At 39.2% G+C, this 23,787-nt stretch overlaps 1 protein-coding gene across 1 annotated transcript in view; it reads left to right on the top strand.

The window, feature by feature from the left end:
- camsap2b (calmodulin regulated spectrin-associated protein family, member 2b) overlaps positions 1-19,777 on the top strand; it is a gene marked incomplete at its 5' end in the record, with an annotated part of 37,944 nt that extends 18,167 nt beyond the window's left edge. Inside the window, 18 exons of the mRNA XM_083890425.1 lie at positions 7,877-8,018; positions 9,019-9,158; positions 10,424-10,514; positions 10,627-10,728; positions 11,256-11,325; positions 11,417-11,698; positions 12,097-12,808; positions 12,895-13,041; positions 13,141-13,372; positions 14,214-14,397; positions 14,491-15,175; positions 16,209-16,345; positions 16,424-16,638; positions 16,722-16,821; positions 17,582-17,647; positions 18,190-18,305; positions 18,416-18,534; positions 19,294-19,777. Of these exons, the coding sequence (XP_083746551.1) occupies positions 7,877-8,018; positions 9,019-9,158; positions 10,424-10,514; positions 10,627-10,728; positions 11,256-11,325; positions 11,417-11,698; positions 12,097-12,808; positions 12,895-13,041; positions 13,141-13,372; positions 14,214-14,397; positions 14,491-15,175; positions 16,209-16,345; positions 16,424-16,638; positions 16,722-16,821; positions 17,582-17,647; positions 18,190-18,305; positions 18,416-18,534; positions 19,294-19,593 (3,840 nt within the window). The 3' untranslated portion in view covers positions 19,594-19,777. The remainder of the gene's footprint in view (positions 1-7,876; positions 8,019-9,018; positions 9,159-10,423; positions 10,515-10,626; positions 10,729-11,255; positions 11,326-11,416; positions 11,699-12,096; positions 12,809-12,894; positions 13,042-13,140; positions 13,373-14,213; positions 14,398-14,490; positions 15,176-16,208; positions 16,346-16,423; positions 16,639-16,721; positions 16,822-17,581; positions 17,648-18,189; positions 18,306-18,415; positions 18,535-19,293) is intronic.
- Positions 19,778-23,787: the final 4,010 nt, after the last annotated feature.

The raw sequence follows: 23,787 nt of genomic DNA, 5'->3' as shown, positions 1-23,787 counted from the left end.
GTCCAAAACCGGTAAAAAGATGTGAAATTTATTTTTTATCCCAAAATGTGACCAAAACGTCATACTATACTATTGTTCCACCTCAGTGTCATACGACACTATTTCGTCCAAAATCGGACAATTTTTTTGAAAAAAGAATGTTGGTCCAAAATTTGACAAAAAAGTCAAATGATGATTTGACTTTTTACTGATTTTGGATTATGTCGTCCAAAATCAGTAAAAAAATTTGAAATTGTTTTTTAGCCCAAAATGTGACCAAAACATCATACTATACTATGTCTTCGACCTCAGTGTCATACGACACTATTTCGTCCAAAATCTGACAATTTTTTTGAAAAAAGAATGTTGGTCCAAAATTTGACAAAAATGTCATACTATACTATGTCGTCCAAAATCAGTAATTTTTTTTGAATTTTTTTTTTTTGCCCAAGATGTGACCAAAACGTCATATTATACTATGTCTTCGACCTCAGTGTCATACGACACTATTTCGTCCAAAATCTGACAAAAACATCATAGTATTGTATGCTGTCCAAAAATAGTAAAAAACATCATAGTATAGTATGTCGTTCAAAATCACCAAAAACTTATTTTTTACTGTCTGGGGTGGGACTCGAACCAGCGTCCCCTGGGGGAGGCAGGCACCCAAAAGTAAGTGTCATAGACCACTGAGCCAAAGAATTCCCAAATTATTGGCTGAGTAGTGGTTTTATCTAGTCCTGAACAATACCATAGTCATAGTATTTTATGTCATCCAAAAGTGGTCAAAATTGGTCAAAAGTGTCATAGTATACTTTGTCGTCCAAAATTGGTAAAATAAAAAAAAAAAAAGTTTTTTAGCCCAAAATGTGACCAAAACGTCATATTATACTATGTCTTCGACCTCAGTGTCATACGATACTATTTCGTCCAAAATCTGACAATTTTTTTGAAAAAAGAGTGTTGGTCCAAAATTTGACAAAAACGTCATACTATACTATGTCGTCCAAAACGTCATACTATACTACGTCTTCGACCTCAGTGTCATACAACACTATTTCGTCCAAAATCTGACCATTTTTTTGAAAAAAGAATGTTGGTCCAAAATTTGACAAAAAAGTCATACTATACTATGTCGTCCAAAATCAGTAAAACATTTTGAATTTGTTTTTTTTAGCCCAAAATGTGACCAAAACGTCATACTATACTATGTCGTCGACCTCAGTGTCATACGACACTATTTCGTCCGAAATCTGACCATTTTTTTGAAAAAAGAGTGATGGTCCAAAATTTGACAAAAACGTCATACTATACTATGTCGTCCAAAACGTCATACTATACTACGTCTTCGACCTCAGTGTCATACGACACTATTTCGTCCAAAATCTGACCATTTTTTTGAAAAAAGAATGTTGGTCCAAAATTTGACAAAAAAGTCAAAAATCAGTAAAACATTTTGAAATTGTTTTTTTAGCCCAAAATGTGACCAAAACGTCATACTATACTATGTCTTCGACCTCAGTGTCATACGACACTATTTCGTCCAAAATCTGACCATTTTTTTGAAAAAAGAATGTTGGTCCAAAATTTGACAAAAATGTCATACTATACTATGTCGTCCAAAATCTGTAATTTTTAAAAAAAAAAAAATGTTTTGCCCAAAATGTGACCAAAACGTCATACTATACTATGTCATCGACCTCAATGTCATAAGACACAATTTTGTCCAAAATCTGACCATTTTTTTGAAAAAAAATGTGGTCCAAAATTTGACAAAAATGTCATACTATACTGTCGTCCAAAATTGGTAAAAAAAAAATATTTTTTTTTTAGCCCAAAATGTGACCAAAACGTCATACTATACTATGTCTTCGACCTCAGTGTCATACGACACTATTTCGTCCAAAATCTGACCATTTAAAAAAAAAAAGAATGTTGGTCCAAAATTTGACAAAAACATCATTGTATTGTATGCTGTCCAAAAATAGTAAAAAACATCATAGTATAGTATGTCGTTCAAAATCACCAAAAACGTATTTTTTACTGTCTGGGGTGGGACTCAAACCAGCGTCCCCTGGGGGAGGCAGGCACCCAAAAGCAAGTGTCATAGACCACTGAGCCAAAGAATTCCCGAATTGCTAGTTGAGTTGTGGTTTTATCTAGTCCTGAACAATACCATAGTCATAGTATTTTATGTCATCCAAAAGTGGTCAAAATTGGTCAAAAGTGTCATAGTATACTATGTCGTCCAAAATCGGAAAAATGAAAAAAAAAACTTTTTTTTTAGCCCATTATGTGACCAAAACGTCATATTATACTATGTCTTCGACCTCAGTGTCATACGACACTATTTCGTCCAAAATCTGACCATTTTTTTGAAAGAAGAATGATGGTCCAAAATTTGACAAAAACGTCATATTATACTATGTCTTCGACCTCAGTGTCATACGACACTATTTCGTCCGAAATCTGACCATTTTTTTGAAAGAAGAATGTTGGTCCAAAATTTGACAAAAACGTCATACTATACTATGTCGTCCAAAATCAGTAAAAAATGTTGACTTTTTTTTTTAGCCCAAAATGTGACCAAAACGTCATCATACTATACTATGTCGTCGACCTCAATGTCATACTACACTATTTTGTCCTAAATCTGACCATTTTTTCAAAAAAAAATTTGGTCCAAAATATGACAAAAATGTCATACTATACTATGTCATCCAAAATCGGTAATTTTTTTTGAAATTATTTTTTAGCCCAAAATGTGACCAAAACGTCTTACTATACTATGTCGTCGACCTCAATGTCATTCTACACTATTTCGTCGAAAATCTGACCATTTTTTAAAAAAAAGAGTGATGGTCCAAAATTTGACAAAAACGTCATACTATACTATGTCGTCGACCTCAATGTCATACTACACTATTTCGTCGAAAATCTGACCATTTTTAAAAAAAAAGAGTGATGGTCCAAAATTTGACAAAAACGTCATACTATAGTATGTCGTCCAAAGATGATTAAAAAATTGGTCAAAAAAGCCATACAATAGTGTCCTCCAAAAATGGTCAAAAAAGTCGTAGTATAGTATGCTGTCCAAAAATGGTCAAACTTGGTCAAAAACGTCATAGTATAGTATGTCGTCCAAAAATGATCAAAATTGGTCAAATAAGTCATACTTTAGTGTTGTCCAAAAATGGTCAAAAACGTCATAGTATAGTATGTCGTCCATAAATGGTCAAACTTGGTCAAAAACGTCATAGTATAGTATGTCGTCCAAAAATGATCAAAATTGGTCAAATAAGTCATACTTTAGTGTTGTCCAAAAATGGTCAAAAACGTCATAGTATAGTATGTCGTCCAAAAATGGTCAAAAACGTCATAGTATTGTATGTCGTCCAAAAATGGTCATAATTGGTCAAATAAGTCATACTTTAGTGTTTTCCAAAAATGGTCAAAAATTTTCAAAAACGTCATAGTATAGTATGTCGTTCAAAAATGGTCCAAATTGGTCAAAAACGTCATAGTATAGTATGTCGTCCATAAATGGTCAAACTTGGTCAAAAACGTCATAGTATAGTATGTCGTCCACAAATGATAAAAATTGGTCAAATAAGTCATACTTTAGTGTTGTCCAAAAATGGTCAAAAACGTCATAGTAAAGTATGTCGTCCAAAAATGGTCAAAGACGTCATAGTATAGTATGTCGTCCAAAAATGGTCCAAATTGGTCAAAAACATCATAGTATGTATGTCGTCCACAAATGGTCAAAAAAGTCATAGTATAGTATGTCATCCAAAAAATTTCAAAATTGGTCAAAAACGTCATAGTATAGTATGTCGTCCAAAAATGGTCAAAATTGGTCAAAAATGTCATAGTATAGTATGTCGTCCAAAAATGATCATAATTGGTCAAATAAGTCATACTTTAGTGTGTTGTCCAAAAATGGTCAAAAACGTCATAGTATAGTATGCCGTCCATAAATGGTCAAACTTGGTCAAAAACGTCATAGTATAGTATGTCGTCCACAAATGATCAAAATTGGTCAAATAAGTCATACTTTAGTGTTGTCCAAAAATGGTCAAAAACGTCATAGTATAGTATGTTGTCCGAAAATGGTCAAAAACGTCATAGTATAGTATGTCGTCCAAAAATGGTCAAAAACGTCATAGTATTGTATGTCGTCCATAAATGGTCAAAATTGGTCAAATAAGTCATACTTTAGTGTTTTCCAAAAATGGTCAAAAACATCATAGTATAGTATGTCGTCCAAAAATGGTCAAAAATGGTCAAAAACGTCATAGTATAGTGTGTCGTCCAAAAATGGTCCAAATTGGTCAAAAACGTTATCGTATAGTATGTCGTCCATAAATGATCAAAATTGGTCAAAATGGTCATACAATAGTGTGTCGTACAAAAATAGTAAAAAACATCATAGTATAGTATGTCGTTCAAAATCACCAAAAACGTATTTTTTACTGTCTGGGGTGGGACTCAAACCAGCGTCCCCTGGGGGAGGCAGGCACCCAAAAGCAAGTGTCATAGACCACTGAGCCAAAGAATTCCCGAATTGCTAGTTGAGTTGTGGTCTTATCTAGTCCTGAACAATACCATAGTCATAGTATTTTATGTCATCCAAAAGTGGTCAAAATTGGTCAAAAGTGTCATAGTATACTATGTCGTCCAAAATCGGAAAAATGAAAAAAAAAACTTTTTTTTTAGCCCATTATGTGACCAAAACGTCATATTATACTATGTCTTCGACCTCAGTGTCATACGACACTATTTCGTCCGAAATCTGACCATTTTTTTGAAAGAAGAATGTTGGTCCAAAATTTGACAAAAACGTCATACTATACAATGTCGTCATAAATCAGTAAAAAATGTTGACTTTTTTTTTTAGCCCAAAATGTGACCAAAACGTCATCATACTATACTATGTCGTCGACCTCAATGTCATACTACACTATTTTGTCCTAAATCTGACCATTTTTTCAAAAAAAAATTTGGTCCAAAATATGACAAAAATGTCATACTATACTATGTCATCCAAAATCGGTAATTTTTTTTGAAATTATTTTTTAGCCCAAAATGTGACCAAAACGTCTTACTATACTATGTCGTCGACCTCAATGTCATTCTACACTATTTCGTCGAAAATCTGACCATTTTTTAAAAAAAAGAGTGATGGTCCAAAATTTGACAAAAACGTCATACTATACTATGTCGTCGACCTCAATGTCATACTACACTATTTCGTCGAAAATCTGACCATTTTTTAAAAAAAAGAGTGATGGTCCAAAATTTGACAAAAACGTCATACTATAGTATGTCGTCCAAAGATGATTAAAAAATTGGTCAAAAAAGCCATACAATAGTGTCCTCCAAAAATGGTCAAAAAAGTCGTAGTATAGTATGCTGTCCAAAAATGGTCAAACTTGGTCAAAAACGTCATAGTATAGTATGTCGTCCAAAAATGATCAAAATTGGTCAAATAAGTCATACTTTAGTGTTGTCCAAAAATGGTCAAAAACGTCATAGTATAGTATGTCGTCCATAAATGGTCAAACTTGGTCAAAAACGTCATAGTATAGTATGTCGTCCAAAAATGATCAAAATTGGTCAAATAAGTCATACTTTAGTGTTGTCCAAAAATGGTCAAAAACGTCATAGTATAGTATGTCGTCCAAAAATGGTCAAAAACGTCATAGTATTGTATGTCGTCCAAAAATGGTCATAATTGGTCAAATAAGTCATACTTTAGTGTTTTCCAAAAATGGTCAAAAATTTTCAAAAACGTCATAGTATAGTATGTCGTTCAAAAATGGTCCAAATTGGTCAAAAACGTCATAGTATAGTATGTCGTCCATAAATGGTCAAACTTGGTCAAAAACGTCATAGTATAGTATGTCGTCCACAAATGATAAAAATTGGTCAAATAAGTCATACTTTAGTGTTGTCCAAAAATGGTCAAAAACGTCATAGTATAGTATGTCGTCCAAAAATGGTCAAAGACGTCATAGTATAGTATGTCGTCCAAAAATGGTCCAAATTGGTCAAAAACATCATAGTATGTATGTCGTCCACAAATGGTCAAAAAAGTCATAGTATAGTATGTCATCCAAAAAATTTCAAAATTGGTCAAAAACGTCATAGTATAGTATGTCGTCCAAAAATGGTCAAAATTGGTCAAAAATGTCATAGTATAGTATGTCGTCCAAAAATGATCATAATTGGTCAAATAAGTCATACTTTAGTGTGTTGTCCAAAAATGGTCAAAAACGTCATAGTATAGTATGCCGTCCATAAATGGTCAAACTTGGTCAAAAACGTCATAGTATAGTATGTCGTCCACAAATGATCAAAATTGGTCAAATAAGTCATACTTTAGTGTTGTCCAAAAATGGTCAAAAACGTCATAGTATAGTATGTTGTCCGAAAATGGTCAAAAACGTCATAGTATAGTATGTCGTCCAAAAATGGTCAAAAACGTCATAGTATTGTATGTCGTCCATAAATGGTCAAAATTGGTCAAATAAGTCATACTTTAGTGTTTTCCAAAAATGGTCAAAAACGTCATAGTATAGTATGTCGTCCAAAAATGGTCAAAAATGGTCAAAAACGTCATAGTATAGTGTGTCGTCCAAAAATGGTCCAAATTGGTCAAAAACGTTATCGTATAGTATGTCGTCCATAAATGATCAAAATTGGTCAAAATGGTCATACAATAGTGTGTCGTACAAAAATGGTCAAAAACGTCATCGTTTCGTATGCCGTAAAATATTCAAAATTGTCAAAAAAGTCATAGTATAGTATGTCGTCCAAAATTGGTCAAAAAAGTCATAGTATAGTATATTGTCCAAAATGTGACAATAAAGTCATACTTTAGTATGTCCTCCAAAATTTGACAAAAATTGCATAGTATATAGTATGTCATCCAAATATGGTCAAAAAAGTCATAGTATAGTATGTTGTCCAAAATGTGACAATAAAGTCATAGGTTAATATGTCGACCAAAATTTGACAAAAAAGTCATCGGTTAGTATGGTGTCTAAATTGTGTCAAAAAAAGTAATACTTTATTATGTCGTCACACGGCTAATTTGATGCGCTTTGTTGGACTCTTCTTCTGCCATACTTTAACAATCGGGAAGAACTCTCTTCTGCAACTCGTACAAAACGAAAACAAAGTAACATGAGCGGTAACACGTGGTTGTTGTGTAACTTTTCTAATGGAATTGAGGAAACACTATGATATACCCTTGCACTTGGGTGTGTTTATGCGTAAACTGGGGTCGCTGATGTCCTGAGGACGCGCAGCCTATTGTGTTGTCTCTGTGGTTTTTTATGCACACACCAAAAAAAACCTGCAGACAGGAAAGGCTGCGCTAACCCACATTATTATTTAACAATAAATCTCAGTGTGTGTTACTGCACCACAATGGAGGTTTAAAGTGACTCTGAATGTATGATAGTTCAAACCATTAATTTCCCAGCATGCCTTTTGTGCCTCCATGTCGAAAACTAACCACACCCCAGAGTCAAAAAAGGGGAAATGTTATGATTGCATTTTTTTAACTTATATTTGAGATGATTGACAAGTTATGTCTAATCTAATATTTTGCATGATTAATCTAGTCTGCATTATTTGAGTTGGGCCTGAATCCCCGAACCCCCACCTTTTTTTTGTTTTGTGTGTGTGTGTGTGTGTGTGTGTGTGTGTGTGTGTGTGTGTGTGTGTGTGTGTGTGTGTGTGTGTGTGTGTGCGTGTGCGTGTGCGTGTGCGTGTGTGATTGAGTCTGCAGATGTTTTCACCAACAATCACAGAGATCCAGCTGTGGATATCCACCCTGACAACACATATGGGTGATGTCTGTGCTGTTGCCATGGTTTCATTTCAGGCCCGCTACAGGAGGGATTATGCCCAGCATCGGAGCGCTCCGTCACTCCCCCTGGTGGATAACCTGCTGAAGGACAACACAGATGGCTGTGCCCTGACCGCCTTATTGCACTTCTACTGCCCACAGGCAATCAGACTGGAAGGTATGGTCCGCCTGTAACCACACCCACTTTTATTCACTACCCACACCCACTTACAGCGAGCTAACCGCAATGATCTCCAGTCTCAGCTGGTCAGTACAAAGGATGCTGTCTTCTGCTCTCACTGCTGCTGTAACTGTGTCCATACATTTGAACCGTGTTCTCAAAACAAAGAGTGTATTTATTATCCTTTCCCTTTGTCTGGCGTCTGCATTATGTGCAGCTTTATGCTGTCCTTATATTTGGAGACAGTCTTTGGCAAAATGAAAGTAATCCTGAACACAATCACCAGATAGACCCAGTTTTGACCTTTTACTGTAAAATAGTGGATTCTGGTCAGACAAAGAGTTGGAGAACAAGACACAGAGAGACAAAGACTTGTCTCTTCTCATCTCTGCGCACTACTTTCTAAAAATGCCCCGGCCTGGTTTGTGATTGGTCACCAGGGCGCAGTGATGGAGAACCGTTAGAGGAGTGACTGGTTGCTATTTCAATCATAAACAATCCTCTCAGTGGTGCTCTGAGGCTCCTGGGAGTGACTATAGTTCACGGGCAGTTCGTACACATGTGGACCAGATGTGGATGTGCGTTAAACTTCATTTTGAGTTCTTGCTGGCAGTTGTTTTCAATCCAAAACCAATTATGAAGTACAGTCATGTAAAGCGCAGTTATGTTTAGTTTCCTGTGCCTTATCTGTTCCTGCACGTCAGACATCCTACACATGCTATGGAGCGTCTTTACAGTGACGTCAGGGGATAGAAATCCTCATGAGTCATGCAGAAGGAAGTTTGAAAGTTTACTTCATGAACTGGTGCAAGGATTTTGTGTGATTCAAAGAAGTTACGGCACATTTTGCTCTAGTTCTTGTGGGGAAAAGTGAGTCATTTTCTCATCGTTTCTTTTTTTAAAACATAAACGTTGCCTTATCTGCCCTTGTCTTCCTGTCTGGCCTTTTCTCTCACCCCGCCCTGTGTGTGTGTGTGTCCCTCCCTTGGCTGAGTAGACATCTGTCTCAAAGAGACCATGTCACTAGCCGACAGTCTGTACAACCTCCAGCTGGTGCAAGAGTTCTGCAAGAACAACCTCAGCCACTGCTGCCACTTCAGCCTGGAGGACATGCTTTATGCACACGCATCCATAAAGGTAGGGACATACCACATTTCAAATGCATGTGGAGTGTGTGGAAAGGGATGTCTCTGTAAATGTGAAATTTGAAGAGTCCAAAGAAAGTGTTTTCTCTCTTTTTTTTTAGAAGAAGGAATATGGCAGGAGTGGGACATTACAAATAGGCAAACATGAGTCATGCAAGGAAAAGTGAAATAATGAATAGTGTGTGTGGGGCAGGCTTGCAGTTTGGATGTATAAAGATCCTTTTTATACAGCGATGATTTCTTCACTGCCAAATTAAATAAATATGCCAGTTGATGTGTGAGTGCGTAGACGTGTGTACTTGTATTTAGAAGCCTTTCTGACATTAACGCTACAGTAGAACGAACGTAGCCTTTAATTAATCCAGTTTCTCGTGATTGATACAAACAGACACACAAAAACTGCAATTGGATCACCAAGGATGACAACACAACTGCTGATTCACTCACTCCTCAGGCAGAGATCCCCCATTTTTACACACACACACACACATTTGTTTTCATGAATAAAAACCCTTACTGTGCAGCATTCTGAGCATCTCTGCGTCTTCCTGACGGTAGAAGCTGCAGAGTCAGTGGAGGGAAAGAGAACCATTTGGATTCAAGTCACAGTCCAAGCTGACTGGGAGTTACCATTCTCAGAACACAATCGCTCACTCTCTCTCTCTCTCTCTTTCTTTCTCTATCTCTCACTCTCTTCATTTCTTTTTAGTGTGTGTGCAATGATTATACAGTCAATCAATAACACAAGAAGTAGAAGGAGGGGAATATAACGAGAGAAATGGTCGTGAAAAGCGGCGAAAGGCTGTGGCACGTTGCCCATTCTAACTTACTGCTTACTGAATCTTAATTAGTTAGTGTGTGTGTGTCAGCGTGGTTCCTCTATAAGAAATCACCTATACAGATACAGATGTGCATCATATGCGTGTATCACTGCTGCGTGCTTCTTTCTGACTATAGATCATGCATTTAGACTAAACTGCAGGTCTCGTGAAATGTATGAGTTTGACATCTAAACATGTCAGACAATGAACTATGTACTGACAATCAGCTGCACTCAAACACCTGAGTCTGTTACCTAGCAACAGTTGTCAGGCCCTGACCTCACTGATATGTCAAATTATGGTTTAAGCCTATTTCCCATCGTTATGGAAACAGAAGGGGAGAAGAAGCAGTGACTTAAGATGAAGATTAAAGATGACGAATGTGCTAATGGCTTTAATAAACAACTGTGTGTGTGTGTGTGTGGTCTTTTTGCAGAGTAACTATCTGGTTTTCATGGCTGAGCTTTTCTGGTGGTTTGAAGTGGTTAAACCTTCGTTTGTACAGCCAAGAGTCTTCAACCCAAACGGTACGGCACACAACTACACAAAATACGTTTGCAAGCATTGTGTCAGCGCTAACAGTAAATGCAACGTTATCGCCGCTTAAGAACGAGGTTGTGACGCACATGTTCTCTGTAGCCTGTGAGCCAGTGTCCTCCAGAAACATGGCTCCCGTGTGCAGTCCAGTCAAACAGAGCTATGCAGACAGAACTGACAGCCCAGAGAGCATCTCTGCTGAGGGTAAATAATACAATATTTTATTACTATTGACTATTCAATTGTATTTCTATAGCCCAACATGACAAACACAACTAGCATCAAAGGGGCTTTACAGAAACTCTACAGTGTTACTCAGTAGTCATTTTGGACTATTGTAAGACTCTAGCCTTAATGTGAATGTAAATTGCATATGTGTTGTTTTGTGTCATGTTTCATATTTTCTATATTGTGAATTTGCCCATACATTATATTCCTCTGTGGCACATGTGAGAAAAATTACATTAAATGCACTTTACTACTGCATTAACACAGACCAGTGGAAAAAGGTGTGGATGTGTTATGTTTTGAAACCAGATGCCCTCTAGTGGATGTTTACAGCCATGCAGTTGCCATCCTATTTCATTTTATCCATTCAGTTTAAAATGTCTACCGTTAATTAAAAAGTAAAACTTGATAAAAAAAAAACCTAGGATTAATAGGCAGAAGGTGAGAGGAAATGTTGAGTGGATATTAGCAGTGTAATAATGTCTGCTGTGTCTCTGATACAGGTACAATGAAGAGATCTACCTCCATGTCATATGTGGACGGCTGTGTTGGGACTTGGCCCAAAGAAAAACGGTGAGTACATTTTCCTCTTTGACATAGGACAAGTCTACAGTTTGATAAAAAAAAAAATTAATTAAAAGCACATTTGTTTTACCTCCGTCAGTTCCTCCTCTCGTGGAATCTCCTTTGAGATTCCTTTGGACAAAGACCCGGCAGTGCCACCCTGTGACGCCGCCTCGTCCCTCAGTGGTATGACCCGCTCAGCCTCCAGTGACGGTCTCGGGTTCAAAGTCCACTATGCATCCAGAGGAGGCATGAAACGCCACCTCTCCCTCACGCCCGTCAACGGTCAAAGCAAACACATACCGGAGGAGGAGGAGCAGGACTTCACATCCCACAAACCTGTGGGGCGGAGCAACACATTCTCAGTCAAGAACCAAAGCAGGTAGAGGAAGATCTGTCAAGTCATGATTTTATCTGCTCTCTTAGTATTTCAGTTGTGCTCGCTAAACAGACCGGGTCACTTCTTTCTTTTTTTTTTGTTAACAACTTTTTTATTGCTTTTAAAGGGAAAACAGGTACATTATTCCGATAGATAAGGTAAGGTAAAAGGTACATTGCAACCTGAAGAAGTAAAAGAAAAAGAGAGAAATAAATAAATAATAACAAGTAAATAAATAAATAAAATAAAAGACCAGGTGGCGACACCCACAGTTTTTGAACCACCTTTGAAAATGACCACTTCTTTCTACAATACTCCAACCAATGCATTTTTACAAACCAACCCAAACAAATGAAACATTAATTCACCAACACATTTATTTACCTTTTCTCTGTCCCTAGGTACTCCAATGGAGTCCCCTCAGACAGTAACCATGGCAACCTTGGTGGCCACACCAGCCCTTCAACACCTCCGAGCATTGAGGAGGCCTTGAAGATCATCCATGACACTGAGAGGCCGCATGCTCTCCTGGGTGTGGGGGAAGGAGACAATGGTTTCTTTCTCCACGGTGCGGAGCCTCCTGATCCTCCAGGGGCCCAAGGTCCAGGAGACGACCTGAGTTCGGCTAAGGCTCGACAGAACGACCACGAGCCCAACTCGTTGTCCACTGATGAAGTTGACACGGGCATCCATGTGAGGACAGAGGACATCCAGAGCTTAGATGAGGACTCCTCCTCACTGAGAGACTATTCAGATATAGACCCAGACTGTGAGACCATGACCAGGTCGTGTCCTCTGCCTGAGCGGACAGAGATGCCAAGAAACAGAGAAGGAGGATGCCAAGGGGTTGGTGACACTAATCCTGGGGATGAGAGGGGAGATGGAGGAGACAGTAGTCAACCCTGCCCCAGTCCAGCACCCACACTCCTCAGATCTCACACCATCAGCCCCACATCATCCTCCGGTGGCTCAGGAAGAGGCATGGTGCGGATGACGAGCTTTGCAGAGCAGAAATTCAGGAAGCTGGAAGGCAGGAGTAGTGGAGGAACAACACCAGAGAGCACAGATCTCAATTTACCATATACACACCCAACAAAAAATACTTCTTCTCAGGTTTGTGACATGGTCTGAGTCATTTACAATTTTTAATTGAAGTGATGCGATGAGTTAATAAATACGATCATTGTGCTTTCTTGTAGATCTCCACACCTCCGCTGCCAATCATCTCTCCTTCTCCAGTAACACCTTCACCCAGAGATCCATCTCACATCATAGCCTCAGAGATGATCCAACTGAGGATGAAGCTGGAGGAGAAACGCAGAGCCATTGAAGCCCAGAAGAAAAAGGTAAACAACCATAAAGAAATAGAAATAAAGAGAGGGATGAATGTATCTTGAAATAGATTGTAGATGTACACACCATGTTGGTGTTTTCACATTCTCCAGGTGGAAGCAGCTTTTACTCGCCATCGACAGAGGATGGGCAGAACAGCCTTTCTAAATGTTGTGAGAAGGAAAGGAGTCACGGCTCCACACAGCCCCAGCTCAGGTGGAGCAGAGACACCTTCCCCCGAGCCGATAACAGCCATGAAAGAAACCAGCCAGGGCAGCATGGACCGCGCAGAGAGGTGCAAACCAGACGGAGCAGCTCCCAAATCGCCTTGTGAAGATGGTGGAGGTGAATAACCTCGCTTACTGCATCACTTAAAAACACTTTTGAAAATAAATTAAGAAAATACTTGTAATTATTAAGTATTGCAATTATTTGTTTAATTGAACTGAGAATCCAATAATGAAAATCAGAAGTACGAATTCTCACATTTAAGGACTTGGACTTAGGATAGAATATGATTGCCTATAGCCTAAAACATTGATTCTCAAATGGGGGTCTGTGAAAAGTTTCCAGATTCCTCCATTAAAATGACCATACTATATACTGTATATATACACTATAAAAACAAACAACTAACAAAGAAGGAATACTTACATTTTAATTTGTACTGTGAAATAATCCATGGAATACGAAAGAAAAAAATATTGTCAAATTATTCAAATGGGGCCTGAATTGTTTTTGTTGATCCTGTGGAGCACTTAACCAATCAGCTACGTGTTTCAGGCCAAAATCTCAGAATAAGAAAGGTGGTAACACTTAAGATTAGGGAACACATTCATCATTAACTAGGTGCTTACTAACACATATAAGTAGCCCTCTATTAGTAATCGTTAAGCATGTATTAACATTTTATTCTACACAACCTTATTCTAATGCTATTACGACATTAATTAAGATTTTTCCTACATAAGGTGTTAATACATGCTTAATATTTACTAATAAAGGGCTAGTATGCTACTTATATGCATGTTAGTAAGCACCTAGTTAATGGTGAATATGTGTTCTCTAATCTAAAGTGTTACCAGAGAGCTATATTGTAACAGTAAGGACAGCATAAATTTGTCCACAATGTTTTTAGACATGACTGACCTGCGATCTACTGTGTGTGTTTAATGTGGAGATCCAGCTGTGACTCCCGGAGAAATCGACCTGACGGAATACACACGCTCCATTGAGAGGCTGAACACATCACTGGGCTTCCTGCAGACAGAGATGCAGCGTTTGGCTCAGCAGCAGGAGAAGATCATGGCCATGAGAGACCAGCAACAACAAGCCTGGGTCATTCCTCCTCCTGCTCCATCTCCGCACAGGTACCGCTTAACGTCAGTTCGTACCGTAGCATGTGATCGGAAAAGCATTCAACTTGTACACTCTTTGATTTCATGAGTATTTTTCTCGCGCAGGCAGCTCCGTGAGTTGCGGAGCAGCAGCGTGACAGGCCGAGGCTCAGTTGGGTCTTTGTCTCCCAACATGTCTTCTTCTGGCTCTCCGCGCGCTCCCAACCGTTCCCCTGCTGGCATCAAGCGGCGACCAGCCTCCTTCCATGCCAGAACACCTCGGACCCCGCGACCAAATGATCAGAAAGTCACCCCCTTGAACCGAATGCTCAACACGCCCACTTCAGTGGACAGCCTCCCCAGACTGAGGCGTTTCACTTCCAGCCAAAGCCAGATCAGCTCTTTTGCCTACTTGAGCCACGATGCGGAATCCAGGGGGAGCATGAGCCAAGAGGCCACGGTCAACAAAGAAAACACTGAAGATGAGGACGAGACAGCGGTGAAGAAGAGTGCTGGCACTCCTCTACCTCCTAAAACAGACACTGCCAAAGAGAGGGAAGGGGCTGAGCAGGCTCAGTCAAAGGGGGAGGTCAAACAGTCGAAGAAATCAGAGGTGTTGCAGCAGCCGGTGTCTGAGATCCAAGGAGACGCAGGCAGTCGCGTCAAAGGAGACGCTCAGGACAGGAGAGACCTGGTGGAGGTGTCTTTGTCTGGACTCAATCCTCCAGACGACCGCAGCCATGAGATGACAGAAGAGGGAGTGGACAGCTATGGTGACGATCAAAAGATGTGCTGTGGATTCTTCTTCAAGGTGAGATACAGAATTATACATAACATACACACATGTGCACATACATTAGATGTAAAGAGCTTTCTCTTTTCACCTGTAGATTCAAAATATTTGCCTTTTATCAGAGTGAAATCAAGCTGCTGTTAGCTGTTGTCATATATGAAAGAAGAAGATTGAGACCCCCTTTAGACAGAGTCAACACTACGAGGTGTCCAGTCTTTGTGCTCAGAAGCGATTCTAGAGTCTGTAGGGGCCCTAAGCAAAAGTTCCCAGGGGGCCCTTCCAAATAATAAACACCAATGAAAAATGTACGAGTTTAAAAAAAAAAAAAAAAAAAAAAAAAACCTTGTAATTAAAAAGTGTGTGAAAACATAAATGTAAAGAACAATAAAAATACTGTAAATGGCTTTTAAAAAACGATATAAACTTAGTAAATAAATACATTACACTGTAAAGAACCCACATTATAAAACAATATAAATATATAGAACAATAAAATACTGTAAATAACTGAAAAAAACATACAGTATATAAACTGAGTATAAAAGATATGCATTACACATATGTAATGTATGCAAATAATCCTCTTCATTTTCCAACTTGCAGAACGATAACTTTCGCTAGGTTTCCTACTGAGATGTCATTGCAAATCGCCCATTGTTGTTTAAGGGGGACGGGGAGGCGGCTGGTCACTGCACATTTCAGCAAAAACAGCCCTCAGACTCCAAGTGTCAGGGGCCCCCTATCGGCTCGGGGGTCCCAAGCAGTTTATTGTAATTGGAGACTTGGTAGCTTGGACATCGTGTTGTGTAAAATCGCTTTGAGAAACATCAACTCAGCTAAAATTGTCTCCACATTTCACAAACGAACTACAGGAATGAATCTATAACCACAAATGATTTGCACAGATGGTTAATTTAACTCCTCATTTATAACATAAACTATACGCCCATATGGAGCTTTCATCAGAGCTTTGTTGTTGGAATGTAAATGATGACATCTCTGTCAGGCATTTTGATATCTGATAGAAGAAATGTGATGTGTCAAACACCAGGATGATGTGAAAGGGGAAGAGGACATGGCAGCGAAGAAAGCAGCGTTGCTGGAGAAGAGGGTGAGGAGGGAGAAGGAGGCTCAGGAGAAGAAGCAACAGCAGGAGCTGGACCAGGAGGAGAAGAGAGAAGCTGCACGGTATGTCATCATTTAACATCAATGTGTAGCATATTAACTATGCTTTATTTTTCTTATGATATAACCATTGTACCTCAGGCTGAAGGCAGAGGAGGAGCAACAGAAGAAGGATGACGAGAAAGCCAGGAGGGAATACATCAAGCATGAGTATCTGAGGAGAAGGCAGCTCAAACTGATGGAGGACATGGATCAAGTCATCAAACCTCGATCCGGAAGTCTGAAGAAGAAGCCACGTCCCAAGTCCATCCACAGGGACGTCGTGGAGTTGTCAAACCCCCCAGTGAGAGCAACAGGTGAGCAACACACAAACAACGCACACGACCACTGCCATTTGTGCGTGCATTTACCGACATTTACCGTCAATGATATGTTACAGGCGTGCGTCCTCGAGGCTTCTCAGTGTCGAGCGTTTCGTTGGCGTCTCTCAACCTCGCCGACAACGACAGAGATCAGCCAGATAACAGGAAGAACAACAGGTAAGACCAGAAAACATTGAATATGTATGTCACTCTAAATCGCAATAACATTGAAATCTAATGTGATGTTAAGAAGATCAGTGTGAAATGTCTTCTGAAACTGTCTTACTAAAAATGAAACTTCACATTCACCAGGAAGAATATATAAATCCAGATTCATAGGAAGTTTTTGAACAATACTGCAGTTTTAATTGATCTTTGTCAATAAAGGCTGTAACCGTTTCAAATTTGTCCTCCGTTATATCATATTGTGTGCAATGTATTCTATAAGTTTTACTGCCATTTCTATAACATTATTTTTAATAGGCGATAAGCATTTCTAAAAGATGTATATGATATATAAATCAACATCCTTTTATGCATGTCATTTAAAACATATACACTTAAAATCCTGGGTAAAACATCCTACACATTTGACCCTCAAATCATCAAATGAATTTAAAGCAAAAATATGACAGCTGATTTAAGCTGGAAACTTACCTGTTGTTTTTAAGATTCACTTTTTCAAATGGTGTCTTTCTATGTTAAAATCGCTGCACCCACTTTGACGTTTTAACTTATAACCTCCGCTTCTTCTTGCCTTTGTGCCACTTAAACATTACAACCCAAATGAACGTGGTGTTTTGTTGTTTCTCGTGATTCCTTCCTGTGATTTGACTCCTTTCAGGCTCACACTCTGTATCTTGATTCTCTTTTATCCCTCCCTCCCTCCCTCTCTCTCTCTCTCTTTTTTGTCATCACCTTTGCATGGATCCGTCAGAGGCAATAAATTAGCCTCTGCACATACCCCATTCTTTCTAAGCTCCCCCAAAGAAAGAAAGGGAAGGTCAGTAATGCCGCGAACAGGAAGTGTTTCCACAGATTCTACGACTCTGGTTTAGTTTACATTTCATCAGTCGATCTTTCGACACAGACTCACATAAGTAGAAGGATGTGTCTACAGTCGAATAGTTTAACCTACCCTAGCGCCTGTATTAAAGTGCACTAGTGTCTTTTGCAGCATTTCTCTTGTTTGCTTCTTCTTCTCTAAGCTGCCTGCTCCGTGCTTTACCGCTGCTGTTTGCTGTTGCACTTGAGCTCATAAAGACGGCACAGAGACTTTGCTTTGCTTGGCTGAACATGCCTTTTCTGTCTCACACCCTTGTGTTCAGAATGATGGAATGATGTAAGACAACAGGCAGGGTTTGGAGAATTGTGTCTCACTGTTTGACCTTGTTTTGCCACATCTCCCTGTGTGTCTCTTGTCTGTGTGTGTGTGTGTGTGTGTGTGTGCACTCTCAAACTTTGTGCATGCTTATGTGTGTGTGCTGTCTATGTTTTGTTGGTTCGTGTGTGTGTCATTTGTTGTGTGTGTGTGATCGTCTCTAGGCCGGACTCTGCCGAGGGTTTTTCTCCTTGTCCTTCTGGTGGTAGTCGCAACGGAGAGAAGGATTGGGAAAATGACTCGACCACCTCCTCCACTCCATCCAACACTGAGTACACAGGTAAAAGACCCCTGATTGTTTAGTTAACATCCATGCACATTACAGCACATTAGCAACATGACATCTATGTTGTCGCAGTCTCATGTATGCACGTTTCCTCCTTCCTCCAGGACCCAAACTATACAAGGAGCCCAGTGCCAAGTCCAACAAGCACATCATCCAGAACGCTCTGGCTCACTGCTGCCTGGCTGGCAAAGTCAACGAAGGGCAGAAAAACAAGATACTTGATGTATGTTTATCATTCATATGTATAAGGCTACATCCATAGTACTCCATTTCCATTAAAATAAGGCACTTTCAGACAATAACCCTAACCCAATGCATTGTGCATGCTCATGCGCAACAATGGGGAAAAGATTTTTGTTATCTGACAAAAATGACGAGGTGAAACTGAGCTCAACAGAGCTGGTAGTTGAGTAACGGCTGATAAGAACCAATCATGAAGTGTCAAGTCATGTTTTGAAAGAAGCTAAACTCAGAAACTTGTACTAAAATGTGGCCACACAGTTTCCTAATGAAATTGGAGGCTGCAGTTGATAAACGTGTAAAAACGCTATCCAGATGGGAATGTATGTGTTGGTAACACTTTAGATTAGGGAACACATATTCACCATTAACTAGGTGCTTTCTAACATGCATATTAGTAGCATACTAGCCCTTTATTATATTTATTTTATTTATTTATTAAATATTAAGCACATATTAACACTTTTGTAGGAAAAATCTTAATTCATGTAGTAACAGAGGTAGAATAAGTTTATGTAGAATAAGGTGTAAATATGTGCTTAATGATTACTAATAAAGGGCTAGTATGTTACTTTTTTTTGTTAGTAAGCACCTAGTTAATGATGAATATGTGTTCCCTTATCTAAAGTGTTACCGTGTTTTTAAATGAAAACAGAGTAGTATGGCTGTAGTCTAAGTGTATGTGTTCATGAAGTAAGAAAACACCTAATAATGATTATTACCTTTTACGATCTTTCTGCAGGAAATGGAGAAATCTGAAATCAATAACTTCCTGGTATTGTTCCGTGACGCTGGATGCCAGTTCAGGTCTGTGTACACCTACTGCCCGGAGACCGAAGAGATCACCAGGCTAGCAGGCATCGGGCCCAAGAGCATCACGGCCAAGATGATCGAAGGCCTCTACAAGTACAACTCAGACAGGAAGCAGTTCAGCCGCATCCCTGCCAAAACCATGTCCGCCAGCGTGGACGCCATCACCATCACAAGCCATCTGTGGCACGGCAAGAAGCAGGGAATAGCCAAAAAACTGCACCCCAAATAAACCCAGATGGTTTACCAACATGTGGACACGCTATTTTTTTTTTTAAAAAAGAACAAAGGACCAATTTGTGGATTTTACTATTTCGTCAAAGGGACATGTGGTCCCTTTAATTATAAATCACAACTGGAATGTAGAACACAAGTGAGCTTCTCAGACTCTGTTGTTACAATACAGAACGGACTCTTGACACTCTGGACTACTCTGAGCGGAGCACATGTTTGTGTGTGTCAGCATGTGTATCAATGTTCTTGTGTGCCAAAAAAAAAAGAGAAGAAAATAATAGGCGGATCAATGCCTTACCTAGTTGAACCACTGAAGCACTGAATGTCACGCCCCTCTAAGAGGTAGTTTGGTTTGTGTACGTTGATCATGTGTGGCCTTATGCTTGCTTTTTTGTCATATGGACGTGTGTGTTGGTGGCATTTTGTCAGCGCCTGTTGTGGTACAGGAAGGGTTGTGCGTGTGTGTACATTTAAAGGGTGGTTTGTCTGATCTACAGTCAGGTAGAGGCAGCATTTTTTTAACACGAGTTTAGTGTATGCGTGTGTGTGTGTAAAGTAAATGTGCCATGAAGAGTGAGGAAAATACCTCAGTTGTGATGAGATTACGGAGCAAATGGAGAACCATCGCGAAAAGCTCTTAATTTATTATTGAAGATATTTTTAAAAGGTGTTTCAGATTTTATTTGCAGAAACATAATATACTAAATAAGTTAAATGAGATTGTACATAAGACTGGTGACACTCAAACAAAAACGAAGTCAGCTTGTATTTGCTTGTGTGTGTCTTTTATAAGTTATCATGTACGTGTGTCGTTTTGTCACGTGCTACAAATGCAGAAAAAGTGTGATCACTCACGCAGGAACACTCATAAGACGATCATCAGTATTAGAATAGATGCAAATGCCCACACTGTGTCATCAGTCTGTGCAATGATCTAAGAGTCGTTTAAAACAACCAGCACTGGCCATGTTGCAGCTGGATTGAAATACTATACATTCAAAACTGTCACTTTAACGTGGATTGTCTGAAGTGTTTGATTTTGATTCCCCTCAGCGCTATCCACAGTTGTAAATAATAATAATAAAAACAAAAACATCCACCCTAGGATAGCACTTCAAGACCTTGTCTACTGTCAAGTCTGGTCAAAGATTACGACTGTCATGCTTGTTACTTTACTTTTTACATTACTGTTACATTTGTTGTCATTCGATATTGTTTGACATTGTACAGATATATTTTGGCATAAAGAAGTATTTTTTGTAACAATCCGTTGGAGGTGTGTGCTGGTGAAGCAGAGAAAGGGTGTGCAGTGAGAGAAGTGTAAAGGTCGATGAAGTCTCAATGAGGCCTTATTGTGGTGTTGTATGTATGAAGTCTAGTACTATACTTTAAAAAAAAAAAATCATAATTTTCTGAGTTTATTTTCTTTTTAGTTAACGAAGTATGGATTTTCTTTTTATTATTATTTTGAGCTTTATTAAAATGCCAGCTATCAACAGTCCACATGGTGTCTCACTTCATATTTCCGTCTCAACAGTAATGCATGATAAGGCGTGGATGACAGTCACAACAGCTAGCTACGCTAATGCTAATCGAAAATATAAAAAAATTGCGTTGTACCTAATGAGGTTGCACAGTGTTTGTATTATGTTAGCCCTACGCTAATGCTAATCGTAGCCTCGCAAGCTTACCTTTGAAAACAGGTTCGCCAAGTTAGCTGCAAAATAGTAGCATGCTAATACTAAATAAATAAGTCAATGGTAATGCAGTTATGGTAATGCATGATAAGGCGTGGTGTGGATGACAGTCACAACAGCTAGCTACGCTAATGCTAATCGAAAATCTTAAAAAATTGCATTGTGCCTAATGAGGTTGCACAGTGTTTGTATTATGTTACCCCTACGCTAATGCTAATCGTAGCCTCGCTAGCTTACCTTTGAAAACAGGTTCGCCGTTAGCCGCAAATTAGAAGCATGCTAATGCTAAATAAATAAATAAATAAGTGCTTGCGTATTGGTTAATACTTTGTTGTTTCAGTATAACACCATGTTCTGAAGTGAACCGTGTGAAAATGTCTCACCCACCGTGAGGACAGCCTCTTCACTCCCACCTCCACGCTCCAGACAGCACAGCTGCTGCTGATGAGCCGCTGCCTACCTGGTGTAGCGTGATAAATCAGCAAAAGTCCAGTGTGATAAATCAGCAAAAATTTAAATTACTCCAAAAAATTTGAAAATCAAGGATGCACACCATTGGGCCATGCTCAACCCATATCTACAGTCTAAGGGCGATCTGACAAACGATCGTCACACAGACGCAACTTGCTTTATAGATAGATGTGGGCCTGTGATGGACTGATGACCTGTCCAGGGTGTACCCCGTCTTTCACCCTATGTCAACTGGGATTCACACCAGCGCCCCGCGTGACCCTGTGGAGGATAACGCTGTAGAAGATGAATGGATGTCAATACAGTCAGTAAGTATAGGGATTATACACTTATACAATGCCATGATAATGTTAAATCTACAGTGATTACCTCAGGAACGTTACAATCTGTACAACGTGTCGTGTGACAGACTCTGGACACTGACTTCAAAGATTGGATCTCTTTACTCAGCAGATAACGTCAGGTCAGAACAGATTAAAACAGCAAAACCATGTGATAGAAAATCAGGATTGTTTCTGAACTTGCCTGATTGGTTGTGTGTGGTCTGTTTCAGTGAGGTTTAAGAGTAAAGGTTTTAAATGGACAGTCTTGATTTATGCCCTCAAGAAAGCTGAACTGCTCCAATTGGGACATTGATGATGATTTCCCGAGAAATATCACTACAAACTATTCTTGCATAAAGTCAAATCATATGAAATATTGGTGGACATATATGACCAGTAATACTGTATATAGGGTTAGAAGGCACCTACTGCATTAATCACTGCATGTCCCTATGAAGACAACACACGATGCACATTTCATCTATTGAGCTAAATTTTGTAGAATTAAGACACTTGTTAAACCTGCATTAAGAGCTACTAGAGATTCTGTTGGAAGCAGGAAGAGCAAAATACAGCAAGACACTAAACAAAACAAATTCACTTATACAGTACATATGGATATGTAAAGAACGTAGTGGGACGTGCAGAAAGCCCCATTGTCCTCCGACCTAGCAGCAAGACACAGACACTAACTGAGACACAAAAATCACTATATGGGTAGTCTGTTATTTCAAGTCCCATGTGGATGCTAGTTGTCTTTGTGGATGTTTTATGTCTCTTCTGTGGTGGTTTTACAATGTTATTGTCTCGCTGGAATTCTCTTTTGTGGCTTTGCAAGGACCAAAATTTGTGGAGCTATAGGGAGTGAGGACATTTTTGGAAGGTGCGGACATTTTAGCTGGTATAAAAGCCCTTTAAAGAGGGCTAAGGTAAGGGTAATATTAGGGTAAGCAGCTAGGGAATGCATTATGTATGAGTGTCCTCACTTCAAATGCAAAATGTGTGCGTGTGTCTCGTTGAAATGTTTTGCAGGTGAAGACAGGTCCTCAATAATCCATCAATGACAGCTAACAAGTAAGGGAGTGGAAGGTAAAAAGCTTCACGCCCTCATTTGTGCCTTCTACGGTGGCCTTAGCAAACCAGAAAACATGTCATTCTTCTTTCTTTGCTTAAGCTTCTGCTTCAATTCGCCTATTCAGGATGCTTTAAAAAAAATGTTGCTGCAAGACGGCCCCTGCCTAAAATATACAAAAGGCTTATAAGGCTATGAAAACCAAAGTCCTAGTTCCCATAATGGACAAAAACTAAAGCGAAATATCCTCTCCAGTGGAGAAAAGTGATCCTGTGAGTGCCCTTTAAACCAAAAAGGGTGCTTTATGAAGCTCCTTACTGTCTCTACATGACAGTGTCCCAAATGGTGTCCTTAGAGGAAATTATATTCAGTGCTGTATAGAAAACTGGGCCCATCTTGGCGACAGAAAGCGAAGCTGTGCTGCACAGGATGTCCATGTATAGGTAAATACAACTTGTGTGTGAGAATGTGGGAAATTATACACTAGTGTGTGTCTGCCTCACCAGTGCACACTCGGTGCCCTTTTTAAATTTCCGGCCCTGATCTTCCAAACGTCTGTGCACACCACTGCACTTACACATACTGTAGTATATTCAATTTCTATCATTAAAATGAAAAAATAAATGATG

This window comes from Microchirus variegatus, assembly GCF_963457635.1.
Source record: "Microchirus variegatus genome assembly, chromosome: 5".
NCBI classification, from domain to species: Eukaryota; Metazoa; Chordata; class Actinopteri; order Pleuronectiformes; family Soleidae; genus Microchirus; species Microchirus variegatus.
The sequence above is the reverse complement of the archived record's forward strand: the minus strand, read 5'-3'. Positions and strand labels throughout refer to the sequence as shown.